Source organism: Phaseolus vulgaris, chromosome 3 (genome assembly GCF_051622355.1).
Source record: "Phaseolus vulgaris cultivar YP4 chromosome 3, ASM5162235v1, whole genome shotgun sequence".
NCBI lineage: Eukaryota > Viridiplantae > Streptophyta > Magnoliopsida > Fabales > Fabaceae > Phaseolus > Phaseolus vulgaris.
This window is the reverse complement of record NC_143500.1, coordinates 43,168,321-43,184,434: the sequence shown is the minus strand read 5'-3', so window position 1 is coordinate 43,184,434 and position 16,114 is coordinate 43,168,321. Positions and strand designations below refer to the sequence as shown.

At 27.7% G+C, this 16,114-nt stretch overlaps 1 protein-coding gene across 1 annotated transcript; it reads right to left on the bottom strand.

Annotated features, from left to right (window-relative positions):
- Positions 1–11,779: 11,779 nt before the first annotated feature.
- Positions 11,780–14,080, bottom strand: CRR4 (Pentatricopeptide repeat (PPR) superfamily protein). Its single transcript, XM_068608610.1, has one exon. It carries the CDS (start codon positions 13,729–13,731, stop codon positions 11,875–11,877), a length of 1,857 nt encoding a protein of 618 aa, XP_068464711.1. The 5' UTR covers positions 13,732–14,080; the 3' UTR covers positions 11,780–11,874.
- Between the last annotated feature and the right edge of the window lie 2,034 nt (positions 14,081–16,114).

The window sequence follows — 16,114 nt, the reverse complement described above, 5'->3', positions numbered from 1 at the left end:
GAGTCATTTCGAACCTATCTCAGTGAGTGTTTGTTGGACTTATCAAGTCACCTGCTATATCAGACCATCTATAATATGTTATCCCACTCACGAGCTGTCACTTTCGGCATAAGGAGGTGTGTTGAAGATTTTACATCGACTAAATATGAGGACAATTTATTATATATAAGTGAGTACAAACTCACCGCATGAGTCGATTTTATATGTTTGAGTTAGCTTAAAGTCCACTTTATAATAATTTCTATAAAAATTAATTTATAAAATAAAGATTATTTGTACTTATACAATAATTAATGAGATCTCTAATTAAAATGAGATGAACAACCTACCATATAATATTTTGACATCTTTCACTTTCACCTTTTGTTTCATCATCTGCCTTTTATTTTGTCGTTTTGGTGTGTAATGCGTCGATGTAATCTAAGGCAGTGCCACAACCAGAAATATAAGTCATAAAACAGATTAACTCGTGAAAAGTATATATAACAACAAGAATTAAATATCAAAATATGTCACAACTTGTGAACTTTTCTTGTTCTAACTATAGTTATATGTAAGACACGAAAATCAATGGTATTTTCCTTTGGTAAGTTGATGACACTTTGTTTTGTTCTTTTTCTTTTTCTTGATTTTGAGCAAAGGTGAATGAAAAAGGTGTAAAGTATGATAAAGTGGAGTAGAATGTTAATTTGATGAGGAAGGTACGCCAAGGATTCCACTTACGGAAAGCAATTCCTTTTTGTGGATATTCTTCCTCCAATCAAATTATGTGATTCCTTTTCCTGCTCATAACCCTAAATTCGAGTATAAGTCACCTTAATTTAAATAGTTTGCAAAGGAATTAATGCAATTAGATATAATTATGTTAATTACACTTTGTGGGGGAGATTTTCCTGGAAAAAAAGAAGGAACAACTCCATAACAAAATATTGTGGTATGGATTAATATGAACATGGTAATTATATAATTCACTCTCTACATATTCAGTGATGTTTTGAAGAAAATCTAGAAGAGATTAAATAATCGAAGAAAAATAATTATATTTTACTATGTTTTCTATATTTTGTCCCATGTTTGAGTTGTTTTTTAAGTATAGCTAATGGTCTTCAATATGTTTTGATTTATCATTGTTCGATTGCAGACTAAAATTTTATATAAGTTGTAATACCATCTTTAAATGATGATTTACTGCAGACTAAAAAAATGATTACACCCAACTTAATTGAGTTCATATTCAATTAATTTACTCAAATAAGCATTAAGTTAAATTTAATATGGATATTGAGTATTTAATATGAGGGTGCATTAATATAGGATGTCTTAACAAGATGGTAATGATATCTTGACGACCGTATATTTTATTAATAATGTTTTTCATGCACCTTATTGCCCCCTTTCAAATCCAAACATCCACCAATATATAGTGTAACCTTATGCTCTCTTTAAAAAATATTATTTAAACCATAACTGATTATGGAAAGCTTGGTAATCGATTAAGGAAGTATTATGCACCATGGCAACATGGATGAGAAATATCATGTACGTGAAGATCGAGAGACACATTAGTTATTGACCAATTTAATGAAAAGTTTTTTTGCATTTCTTCACAGTTTAGGAGGGGTCATTTTTCACTCCATCTCTCATTTTCTTTCCTCCCAAATTAGTGTCAATCTATCCAACCAAACATGAATAGTGTCCAACCTTTCTCAACTCTCAAATCCACATCAATAGTTTTTTTATCACCAGAAAAGAATAAAAAAAATAAATAGGGATCACTTCAGGGGTGATCAAATCCTTATACAAACCACAAGAAACAAATGTCACATCCAAAAAAAAACCCAAACCCATAAAGAAACTAACATCTAACAACTAATCCCATAACACCAGGAAAAGCTACCTAAACCGGAAAATCCAAAACAAACACCAAACAAAAGGGAAGCACCAGAGACTGATTGCCTCAAAACCAACAACATACAGAAATAACAACCAAAGAACACCCATACACTCGAACAAAAAATGCCCCAGCAACAACACCCCATGAACCAATAACTAACCAACAAACTAAATCGAATATAGACATACCAGGGAGTCAAGACACCAATCTGAAAACGAGAAGCAAGCAGAGAGAAATTTAGAAGTGACCAAAAACCAAGTCTTCAGTTGGGCCAAATAGAAAATTTCAGAGTGATCCACCACACCACCTTTGAAAATGACATTATTCCTATGACACTAAATCTCCCTTACCACCACAACCCACACACTTTCTAGAACTAAATTAACAGATTCAGATGCATTACAAATATTAAACTGTAAGAGATGTGAGTAAGAATCTTGGGGAGCAACCACCACCAACCCTAACCACCCTAAGCAAAGATCCAAACAAGCTAAGAAGATATACATCCAAAAAACAAGTGGTTAGTAGACTCCTCTTTTATCCCACAAAAGCAACAAATAGTACTATCAACCACGACATCGCGTCTAGCCAAATTAACTTTAGAAAAAATCTTGTTTTTCAGCACCCTCCAAGGTGTAACATAGGCTCGAGGGTAAATCCTTAATCCTCTAAAAAAATTTGAACATACGTGAGCTTTCCCCTTCAATCTTTCCCCTTAAAAGACCATAAGCTAAATTAACCGAAAACTCAAGAGACTCACCACATTGCTAAGTCCATCTGTCATCAAAAGTCAAAACCGAGCTCGAACCTTGCACTACCTCAAGAAGTTGACGCACCTGAAGGTTCTTCCATTCAAAGAGGCCCCTTCTCCAAATTAAATTCCACCTCCAAACATTGTTACTCCAATCCCCACAAATATTCAACGTAATATCTTTATCAACACTAAGGGAGTAAAGTCTTGGAAATGTACTCTTTAGAGTAACATTACCCACCCACCTGTCTTCCCATAAAGAAATAGCTACTAGCTTCCCACTTAAAGTAGTCTTCAAAACTCCTACCCCACTCTTCCAACTTCCAAATTTCCTTCAAGTCCCTCCATGAGAGAGATTCACAATTGTTCATCTTAGGTTGTTTCAGACATTTCCAACCTCCATACTTATACTCTAGAATCTTTTTCCATAAACCACCCTTAGTCTAACCCAACCGCGAAGTCCATTTTTCCAACCAGGTTGTGTTAAAGACCTTAATATCAATAATACCAAGTCCTCCAACATCAAGAGAATCACACACTTTTCCCCAAGAATCCCAAGCAATCTTCCTCCCCTCAGATTCCCAACCCCAAAGAAAGTCTCTCTGAATTTTTACAATCTTTTTTAACACACCTTAAGATATTTGTTTGGATGGGTCAATTTACTCTTGATGTTGACTGAAATCTTCATCAAGAATAAAATGACTCATCCAAACAAAACATTAAATATCTTTTATTTATATCTAGAGTGACACATACACACAAACACTCACATTTACACATTTCATAGTAAAAACAAAATTTTATATATTAAGGTTTATTAAGAATGAATGATTATTTCAATATACACTCTAATATAGAAGTTATATATATATATATATATATATATATATATATATAAATCTAATTTATTTTGAGAAAAAACATTTATAATATCCAAAATATAAAATATAAAATATAAAATATCTAAAATTATGCCTTATTTTAATTTAAATGTGCAACATTATTATTTAATCAGCCTAGTTATGTGTCGTAAAAGTTAATTTTGTAATGATTAGTTTGAAATTTATACTTAAATTATATTTTATTGAATAAAAACATAAAAAATATTCTTATTAATTATGTGATAAAAATTTAAACTCTTATAATATTTGAATATGTTCTAAACATGTTTTCTAATACATTATTGAATATGTGGATCAATAGTAATAATCATACAAGATGGTTTTTAATTTGACAACACTCTTGAATTCGAGTCATTTTTCATGTAATTATTAAATATGACCTAGAGAATCTTTTCTATAAAAAAAAGAATACATGTGGTACATAGGTAAAATGGTCTCCTGCATTATTTCAAAGATTAATCTCACACCTAAATATTACAAAAAAAATACTTTTCATAATATATAAAAACAAAGGAAGAGTGTAATACTATGATGTTCAATATAAAATTTGAATTAATATTAGTAAAATAGCAGAAGATGTATGTAATAAATCTGATAAAGAAAATAAAAAAATTTCACAATAAACCCATTTAAAAAAAATTAAAAAAATTCACATAAAGAAAATATTATCATATGTCAGTAAATAAAGATGATATAGTTAGAATTAATTATCATGTATTATTTATTTTGAAGTTTGAAATTATATCACAATTTTATCTTTCAGATAATAAAAAGAAAATAATATATATATATATATATATAATTAATGTACTTAACTTAACCTCTAAATAAGAAACTATATTGAATATACGAGAATAAATCTGAGTAAGGTTTTTTTTAATTTCTTTTAAATTTAAATTTTAATAATTTTTGGATATTGATGAAAGTAATTTCACATTTTGCGAACCGAATTCTGAGTCTGAACCGTAAATAGATTTGCTCTGATAATTAATGATGAGATAGTTTCATTTATAGATTTTTGTTGAAATAAATTTATGAGGAAAAAAAATGATAGAAGAAAATATTTATGTGAGAGTTTTGAGTGATAGGTTTGGTAATATAAGGACAGAAAGGACAGAAAGATTAGGGTGCCAGCCTAAGCATGTCGCGTTGAAGAGATAGGGTGAGGAAGCATTAATGGTTGGATGTAACGTGATTTCAATAATGCTCCAAACAGAACCTAAGTAGCTCCCTCTTTTTTTCTACTTTATACAATACTACATCTTAAAAACTCCATAATACGAATCCAAAACTACATCTGTTAAACCCTTCATTAATCACATTTCTCCATCTCAAAGTTGTTGAAAGCCCTTTTTAAGAAACAATGTACATGTATATGTTGTTGAAAGAATGTATATATACCCATTTTAAGAAAGCATGTATATGTATTTTTTTAAAGAGAAAGGACAAAGCCATGTACTTAAAACACTATCCTACATTAATGGTATAGCCCCATTCATAATTTTTACTAACTTATATTTTACACATTTTAAAAAAATCAATTTTTTTCTATGACCATAACATATTCACAAATTTTAATTTCTTTTTTAACAAATGCAGTCTAAAATAATTAAATCAATTTTTTTCTATGACCATAACATATTCACAAATTTTAATTTCTTTTTTAACAAATGCAGTCTAAAATAATTAAATCCAATTAACCTCGTTTTTTTCATACTTTTTATTTCAAATTAACTTCCTTAAATGTCTTCGTGAATCCAAATACACCATTAATGTTATAATCGTGGTATATATAAAAATTGTTTTACAATGATTTTGAATACTGATTGAAATTATTGAAGAAACTCTGTTTTTCTCCTTTGGTATTTTCTTGTGGTTATAGTTTATTTGATGTTAATTAGTGTTTAAAATATAAGTAACACTTAATTAAAAAAGCAAAAATTTTGTTATTTAGTATGTGAAAGAAAAAGATGAAAGAGGTAGGGTTGGGAAAAAGGTGTGACAGAATAGGAGAGTACGGAAGGTACTGAACTGACACACATCATGTGAGGGATGGATGGTGGGGTGGGCACCATTATGGATCTGCTTTTAAATCTAATCTTTTTCCATTGCCCAATTCAGCCCGTTACACATGTCTTTGGGCCCCTTTCTGTCACATTTACTGTCTCTATGTGCATATGCTAATTCAGTAAGACTAGGCTATTTACTAATCTTATTAATGACTAGCCCAAACAAATATCTTCTCGTATTTATGTATTTGTATTTTTTAATTTGGATGAGTGAAAAAAATTGAAAAGTAGAAAATAATATGTAAAAAAATAATAATAAATTGTTTAATAATTTTTTTTTTGTCTTTTCTAATTAGAAAAAAATTCTTCCATGAAAATTATACTTTATATTTTAAAATAAAAGATAAAAATATAATGAAAGATTAATTTGTATATAAAAATTACCTTAACATTAATTTAAAAAATAACGTTATTCGTGTGCTTCCAAACTTAACTAACTACTGTAATACAGACGGTTTTCGAACTTCATTCACCATGACAGAAACATTACACATCCTACACTAATGAAAGTTTAACAATAATTTGTTGTGAGACACAAAGAATATTTCAAATCAAGTAAACACACCGTACCAAAATGAAAATAAGCATTAATATAAAAAAATTAGAACCAATATTCTAGGACAAAAAGTTAGGAATAATAATAGATATAACATTTAGATTTAATAAAATATATTTATATTTATTTTAATTTCCAACTTGATCTTGACCTAACAAAAACAGTATGTTTAGGCTTAGTTTAATCCAAAACCAATATGTTTATTATAATTATTATTATTATTAATATAAATTATATTAATAATTTTATTAATATTGTTAATATTATTAAATATTATTAATATTATTAAATACATTAATAGGATTATCACTTAATAATCAAAATCATCTTTAGGTATTATCATTAATAATAAAGAATCTTTTTTATGCATTAAATATACAAGATTTTAAATATTTATTTTATGACATATGATACAAAAATATATAGAAAAATTAAGTAAAATGTTATTTTTAAAAAATATCACATGTAAACAAATAATATTGATCATATTACGAGTAAATAATTATTTTGATTTAGCTCGAGTATAAAATGACGTCATCTTATACTACTTAAGAAGAAGTTAATCTTTGAACTTTAAAAATAAACTAGACTTAAAAAATAATTTAATAATCAAAATCGTCTTTAGGTATTATAATTAGTAATAAAAAACATGCATTAAATTTACAGGACTTTAAATATTTATTTTTCTTATTTTCTGAGATGCACTAGACTTGATCTTAGCAAAAACACCATAAAGTATCCCACATTTTATTATAAAATAAAAAATTAAATATTACATAAATTTATTTGATAATTTTAAAAATATTTAATTATATTAATAATAATAATAATATATAATTATAAATAATGAAAATAATAAAATAAAATTATAATATAAACTCTAAACATTCTCATATAAAATAACAAAATGTATATAATAATAAATATTATTTTCATAAATTTTAATATAGTTAATCAATTTATTTATATTTAACACAATAATATTTTCTATTATATTTTTCGTTTTTTTTTATAAAAATACAAGTAATTATGAATATTATATATTAAAAAAATTTAATTAATTCAAACTAAATATATATATATATATATATCATAATTTATTATTCAAATATTTTTTAATAATAAGGATAAATTTGTAAATCTATTTTATATCTTTAAAATAATTTATAAATTATTTACCAACTATCACATCACTCACAAATTATATTTTTTAATTAAATTTTAAATAAATTACATACACAATCCGTATGTGACACTTTTTGTTATTTTTTAATTAAATTTAAAATAAGTTACATACAAATTTTATCTGTATATAATAATTTTTTTTAATTACTTTTTGATATTTTTTAATTAAATTTGAAATAAGTTACATGCAGATCAATTTTTTTAAAATAAATTTTTAATACATTACATACGAATATAATCCGTACGTAACACTTTTTTATTATTTTTTAATTAAATTTAAAATAAGTAACATACAAATTATATTCGTATGTAACAATTTTTTAATTAAATTTTTAAATGCTTTACATACGAATTATATCCGTATGTAATAATTTCTATTTTTTAAATTAAATTTTAAATATTTTACATACGGATTATATTTGTATGTAATTATTTCTGCTTCAAGACGTCAAAGTTACATATAGATGATAGCCGTATGTAATTACCTTTTATATACGAAAAAATCTGTATGTCATGTCTATTTAAATATTAAATAAAGTTCGTATATAAATATTTATATGTAACATTCACTTTACATATAGATTTTTATCTGTATATAATAATCGGTAAGTAATTCTATATTTTATTGTAGTGATTTAGAAACTATTTTAATTTTTTTTATTAACAATATAAACTTTTTTAAATTTGAATTTTTTTTTCTTTAATCTAGTCAATATAGTGACTAATTATTTTTAGTCTCTAAATTTAATTTTTATTTAATGATTTTCTTATAGTGTTTAACCCAACTTTACTTTGAGTTTAGATTTTTAAAATCCATAAAATCATCTAATCTATATCTATTCCAAATCCAAAAATATGGATTGAAATTTGAGATAAATATATTAAGATAAACTTAAAGTAATATAAAGTTGAATAATTGTAATTTTTTTTCAGTCTTACTTACTTAGAAACCAAATCTGGTAATGGTAATTAGATAATATAAATTGATCTCAATTTGTTCTGGTATGGGTGAGAAAATTTAAGTTAAATGGAGAATAAATAATTTATTACTTTAAAGCTATTAAGTATAAAATCAACTAGTACTTTATTTAGCTAAAAATTTAATCTCTTTAAAATATTTGTTTTTTACTTATCTCTCGGTTTATGAGTTTTTTTTTAATATTAAATCATATAGACTAGAAAGTGACAAAATGTAGGATAATGTAATTAAATAAAAAAATATTAAGATTTTTCTTTCCCTTAGATCTTAAGTTTCATGGTTTTATATTTAATTGGCTTTTCTTACTGCATATGAGATATGAGTCGAATACATGAATCTATTGCATCTACATTCATATTTATATGTTTTGGTTTAAGAGTCAATTTCCTACGGATAAGTTAGGACTTTACTAACTTTTCTAAGCTTTGAGATAAATTCTTTGAAAAGTTTAGGAAAGTAAGGGAAACTAATTTGATTTACTACTTTATAAAATATTCAAAATGGTAAGAATGAAATCTGGAATAGCTTAAATCTTATGATAGACACTTGTGAATTTAATTGTGGTGTTGTTAATTGAGATTTCAATTATTGGGTTTTGATAATGATATGAGAAGTATATAATTGGCAAGGATTTTGTGATGATAATATTGAATTTATATATGTGTGGTTGAGGATTTTATTAGCTTTATGTACACCTATGAATATTGTTGGATTTTACTAGTTTGAATCGGGTTAAAGGATGTTTTTTATTTATTTATATTTTATATTTGATGTATGAGTTTGATTTCTGGATATTTTGTTTTAATAGGTTGTTTGTTTTGAATTTACTTAAATTAAAATAAGTTGATTTGAGTATTATATGGAGGAAATTTTGTTAATTGTAAAAGTAGTTTCTTTAGTTAAATTAGTATAAAAAACTTCATTTACAAAGTTTGTTCTTCTTTACTAGTGTCGCTCAAATGAGAAGTTTTATGGACAAACTATAAATAAAGTATATATATTCATCCAGATAAGTTAGGTAAATCACATCAAATCTCTTTCATTTCAAGTTTTAGTTGCTTAGAGTTTCTTTCATTTTGAGATTTATTAAATTATTCCCTTAAATATTTTCTTAAGTAGATTAGTTGAATTAAGAAAAGGTTGGTAGATTTGAATAAAAAATCTATAATAGATATAAATTAGGAGTTTCATGGTTAGGGTAAATTCATTTGATTTCATTTATTCAGTCTTCCAAAATTTTTCTGGAAAGTTTTTCATGGGTGACCTCCTACAAATTAATATATTTAGAATAAAAGTTTGCATATATGTTATATGTGTACGCTTTGTGAAAAAATATGAAGAATCTATTCAATATTTATTTTTTGAATGTTCTAATACTTTGCATATTTGGAGTTGAGTTTGACAGATTTTTCTTACTTTTCATTTATTTAATAATGATGATAATTATTCAAATGCAAACTCAAGAATATCAAATATTTCACCTTCAAATAATTACATTCATACAAGTTGGTTAATTCAACATAATCATATATACATAAACATTCCCAACTATAAACAAATAATATATTTAAAATATTACATATAATCAACAAATTTCTTTCGTAAAGTATAGTTTCCTCAACAAATCTAAATAAAAAATTAGCTCTATTCTTAAGTAAAGATTTGTTGGACAAATTCTCATTTGTTGGAATATGGAAAACAAATAAAAAATTGGATTTCACAATATCAAAGACATTATAATCGGATGTAAAATTTATTTTCAAATTTTTCAATCAAAAGCATTCAATAAACAATAGAAATAACATCACAATTTTAATTTTAAAGAATTTGTTAGAAGTCATACACCTTGGACTCAACCAAGTGCATAGTTTAATATAAAAAAAGAAAATTACACATTGCATTTAAGTTATTGGAGTTCACACTCTTTAGGCCTTATTTATTTATTTATCCGATTGTCATCATCATATTACAATGATTAAATAAAATGTTAAAACAACATTTGTTAAGGAAAGCTTAATGAGATCAAAACCAAGTTACAATTCCAAAAAATCACATAAAATCTTCATATTTTAAAACATTCTTCCACTTGTATAGATTTCAAATTTTTTACCAATAATATTTTTCATAGTGTTTCCTTAATCAAAATCAACCTAACTTATTAAGGCACAAATTCAACAATTCCAATATTAATAACATTCAATAATCATTCTATATTTAAAATCAAATTAAATTATAATTCAAATAGTTTATCTAATTTATAAATTAAATGTATCTCAAAAAAATAGGAAAAAAAAAACTAAAATCAAACAAAACTCTTAAAAACTTAATCAAATATCACAAGATCAATTGAAACCCTCTTTAAAAGATTAACCAGTTAAATTATAGATGTCAATACTTAATACACAAATCAAACAAAAATTCATCTATTTATAACCTCAATTTCATATCAATCCATTATTCTCAATATATTTTGCAACCTTTATACAATGAAAAAATGTCCATGACTTTAAAGTGCTCAATTATATAACCAGTGTTCTCTCACAATTCAATAAATAATCCTCAAAACTTCAAGTATTTCAAACTAAAATACAAAAAAAAAAAAATTGTAAGGGAAATTTGAAACTTATAACCATATTTCACATCAGATTTTTCAAGTTAGAATTCTATTAGAAGATAAAATAATTTATTTAAAATAAATTATTAAAAAAAGTAGAAAAGTCAAATAAAATGAGATGATTTATGATAAGTGAGTTTTTATAATTTTTATTATAAAATAAGAATCCAATATTTATAAAGTACAAATTCTAATTAAGTATCTCTGTTAAGGTTCCAATTTTCTATATTCACTATTAATGATATTCTGAATTTATTCTTAAAATCTCTAATACGAATGACATTGAAAAATATTATTAAATTATCACAATACAAAATATATATAGTATTTCCGATTTTCGATAAATTAAATAAGATGGTAACCGAAATAATGCATCTGTCAATAAATATAAATTAACAGATGTTCAGTAAAGCAGGAAATAAAAAGACATTGAGTTTGGATAAAATGTGATTAGTCCAAAAAAGAACATCTGCAAGTTAATATTTAACAGGAAATTTTGATAATTATTATTCATATGAAGTATGTCATTGGGAATTATTTTATAAATCGCTTTCACAATCTCTCATCCTAAGAGAAAAACAAAATGGTCGGAATCACATTTCGGATGTTTGTTTTGATTCCCTTAAAAAGTAGTTTTGTTTTACAAATAAATCAAACAGTAACACTACTCTCATACTCTAACCTTCTGTTCTCCCTGGTCCACCATTTTCCAGTTTTCGAAGCTAACTTATAAAAACTTAAGATTTCATATTCAAGTTGTATAATTATAAAAAGAAATTCCAATTTAATACGGTGTATGATCACTAATAGATTTGTTTAGACGTCAATGTTAATAAATACCTTATATTCAAGTTGTTTTTTCATTCACATTGCACGAGTTTCCACCTCAAACAATATATCATGGATGAGCTTCAAAATAGGAATTTACAAACTACTTAACAAAGAATAAATCTCAGTAACCTGAGGGTGTGTCCTATCTTTTACAGAGAAGTGGTGAACAGTACCCCCCAGTTCAATCCAACTACAACCTGGAATTTTCTTTAAATGTCTTTCTTTCATTTCAGTCCTAACCCTCTTTACATTGTCCCACATGCCCAAACTGGCATAAATATTAGACAGGAGCACATAGGAACCTGGACTGCATGAATATAGCTGAGTCAAATGCTGAGCTATAGGCTTTCCCATAGAGAAGTTTTCATAAATTTGGCAAGAACTAAGTAAAGCCTTCCATATCACATCATTGGGTTCAACCGGCATCTCCTCAATGAGTTTCCTGGCTTCTTCAACATGCCCTGCTCGGCTAAGCATATCCACCATGCATCCATAGTGTTGCACTTTAGGTTCCAACTTGTACACTTTTTGCATGATCTCAAAACATATCATTCCCTCCTTCAACAAGCCAGCATGCCTACAAGCACTCAACACTCCAATGAATGTTATATCATCAGGAATAACTGAAACCCTTCCCATCTCCATGAGAAAATCAAAAGCCATCTCACCCATTCCATGAATAGCCAAGCCACCGATCAAAGCATTCCAATGATCAACACATTTTTGCTCAACATTCTCAAACACTGAGATCGCATCCTCAATGCTACCACATTTTGAATACATGTCAATTAGAGCAACACCAAGCTTACCATTCAGAGAGTATCCCTTCTTCATCAAATAATGGTGTATCACAACTCCATCTTCCACGTGTCCTAATTGGGCAAACGCTGTAAGAACAATCAACAACGTAGTATCATCAGGAAACACATTCCCTGCCCTTTTCATATCATGAAATATTTTCAAAGCCTCAACGCAATAACCATTCTGAACATATCCAGCCATCATTGAATTACAAGAAATAACATCTCTCCTTGGCATTTCATCGAACAACCGCCTGGCAGCAAGAACATCACCCGATTTCGCATAACCGTCTATCATGGTAACCCAACTCACCAAATCCCTTTCTGGCATCTCATCAAACAACCTCCGAGCATCCTCCACCCTCCCATGCTTCACACAACCACCAATCATCGTGTTCCACGATACCAAGTCCCTCTCCGGCATTTTAACAAACAAACTCCAAGCAAACCCCAGACCCTCTTCCCACATCACATACCCTCCAATCATCGAATTCCAAGTAATCAAATTTCTCTCCTCCATACCATCAAACAAATCACGCGCCTGCTCAACCTTCCCAAATTTCACATACCCACCAATCATCGAGTTATACGAAACAATATCCCGGTCAGGCATTCTGTCAAACACCTGCCGTGCAAGTTCAACACACCCGCATCTCACAAACAACCCGATCAAACAATTCTGCAAAAACACATCAGTCCCAAAATTCATTTTCCAGAGCAACCCACAAACCTGCATTCCCTCTCTCACCAAACCCACTTTCCCACAAGCCTTCATAGTCAGGGAAAACGTGTACGCATCCAGGCACACCCCATTTTCGAGCATCAAGCGGATTAGGACCAGGGCCCCTCTGGGGTCACACCCATGAGAGTGGGACCTGATAACAGCATTCCAGAGAAAAGGGTCATCTTGGGGGTGACGAAAAGCATGGTGCTTGAAGAAGACGTATCGAGCAAACTCGACAAGAGGCTCATGGGGTGAGGAAATGAAAGAGAGAACGAGTCTGGTGGTAAAAGCAGGGTTTTTTATGAATCCTGTTGTAATGATTCGTGCATGGAGTTGGTTCACGTGTTCTGTGGTTGTGCATTTTGGAAGTGAAAAAATGGTTGAAGCCCATGGCTGGTGTGAAGAGGAACCAACACAAACAACCATCAATGGCTCAAACTTTTAGATATTTTAGTTATAAAAAGTGTATTTTAGTGCAAAGTTGCTTGGTATGTTGAGTCACCAATTTGGACTAAGGCAATGTGTAGTATTATAACTTTTCCATAGTTTCATTTTCAACAATCTATGGTGGCTCATTGCCTCCCATCTGGATAAGGTTATCTTTGTTTCCATGGAAGAGGAGATGCATTCTTTTTCTCTTCATTCCTTTCTCCTCTTGTCTTTATCACTCTCCACATCTCTTCTTCAATGGGTTGAGAATACATGTTGTAAAACTTATATGATGATAAAGTTATTTTCATTTGATAATTCATTTGAATAGAAATTCCATATTAACAGTCTCATTGATTAAAAACAAAAAGTGATATTGGGAGCGACATAAATATCACATCTAATAATTTATATTATTCAATTTTTTATTGTCGATAGACCCATTTTCTCCTCTTTTTTTTCTTACTTATACGTGTACTTTTTAAAAGATAAAAATATATAATCTGAAATAAAATATTTTTTTATCTTACATTTGGTTGGTTGAAAAGTAATGTTTAAGCAGCATGTCTTGTTTAAAATAAATAAATTTAAAATAAGTAATTTTAATTATTAAAATGATAATTTTTAATTTTTGAATCAATTACTTCTCTGATATAAATAAAGCTTAAAAAATAAATAATTAAAAAGAAAAAAAAATTGCATATGGTAGGGGAAAGCGAAAGGAATATGGACACCGTCGCAAATCACTTTCAATCTTTTTATTTGACACGGCAAGTTGAATCAACAAGCCATTCCAAGCTGTCTCACTTGTTTCTTTTATTAAGATACTTTAACTAAAACTATTTTCTAACATTCACTTACTTTTGAATTTCAATTACATTTTTTATTATATTAAATATTAAGAATATATTTTATTTTTATTTAAATGTTTTCTCATATTTTTTGATCTCTAATTTGCGTATTTCATTTTCTTTTAACTTTTTTGTTAATTTATTTTTAAAATAAAATATATTAATCAATGAATATGAGAAAAAACTAAAAATATATTTTGATTTTTTATATTACAATTTACATTTTATATCGGTTGAGACCGGATAAGCAATCACTCAACCAATCAGAATAAATACATAAAAAAATAATACACGATAAATCATATCATTTTATTCAAGTTTTAATATACATTAAATACTCTATCAATAATAAAAGTTATTACAAAATTTATAAATAAACATATTATACAATAATAAAATACGTCTTAATATAAAAATAAAAAGAAAAAACACAACTAAAAACAAGAATATATAGTGTCTACATCCTATACAATTATACATTATATATGAGAAAGAAAAGTAAGAGAGATGAGTTTTGATAGTAAGTGCGTGCATGTGCTTATGCTGGCATAGATTTAATGGCCACTGGTCCAGCCTCCACCTTCTCTTCTGCGCCGCACCGCACCAAATAACACAAAACACGTCCATTTCCATGCTACTACTTTATTAAGTGATGCTAAAACTTATATTGTTCTTAAAAGAAATTATACTCATTTAATGTTTCCACTTGTTGTTTTTTACAAGTAAAAATTGGACAAATCTTTTGATTCAGGTCATGGATGAACTACTTTTGCTAAAAGATGGTGGATACCTTATATTCCCATAACATACATATATAGACATAGAATTTAATAAATTTTTTTTATCACAATAAAAAATAAATAAATGGAACCGTCCAACCCTTATACATAAAGAGCAAAAACTTTACCTTACTTCGACCTAGAGACAACTTCCAGATTAACTAAGGAAAAACTAAACTAAACATTTAGAAAACATTAAACAATCAACCTCATACAAATCACGGGGTTCAAAATCCCAGTTAAAGTACGTAAATGGAGCACCACGAGACTTTGCATAAATCCAAGATCAAACATTTACCTGTACCAATGCGAAAACTTCCAGCACATCTACCACACCCATATCGAAGATCACAAAATTCCTATGTTTCCAAATTTCACTCACAACACTAACCCAAATTACACGCCAAACGTCATTCACCAAATATGAAGTCTGACTTAACCTGAATTGTAGAAAAATTACCAAAGGATCTTTGTGAATAACAAACGACACGCCTAGCCACTCAAAATCAAGACCCCAAATACGTTAAGAAAAGTCGCAGACGGAAAACAGATGACTGAAAGACTCTTCCACCTTCCCTACCTTCCCTAAATTCAACAATATGTACCAAGATTTGTTCAAAAAATAATTAGTACCTAGTTTGTAACTTTTAAGCTAATAATTATATAAACATCACATTTGTAGTTTGTAATTACATTTACCATAAAACTGTTATATATTATTTGTATATATTTTTCTTAATTTTTTATGAG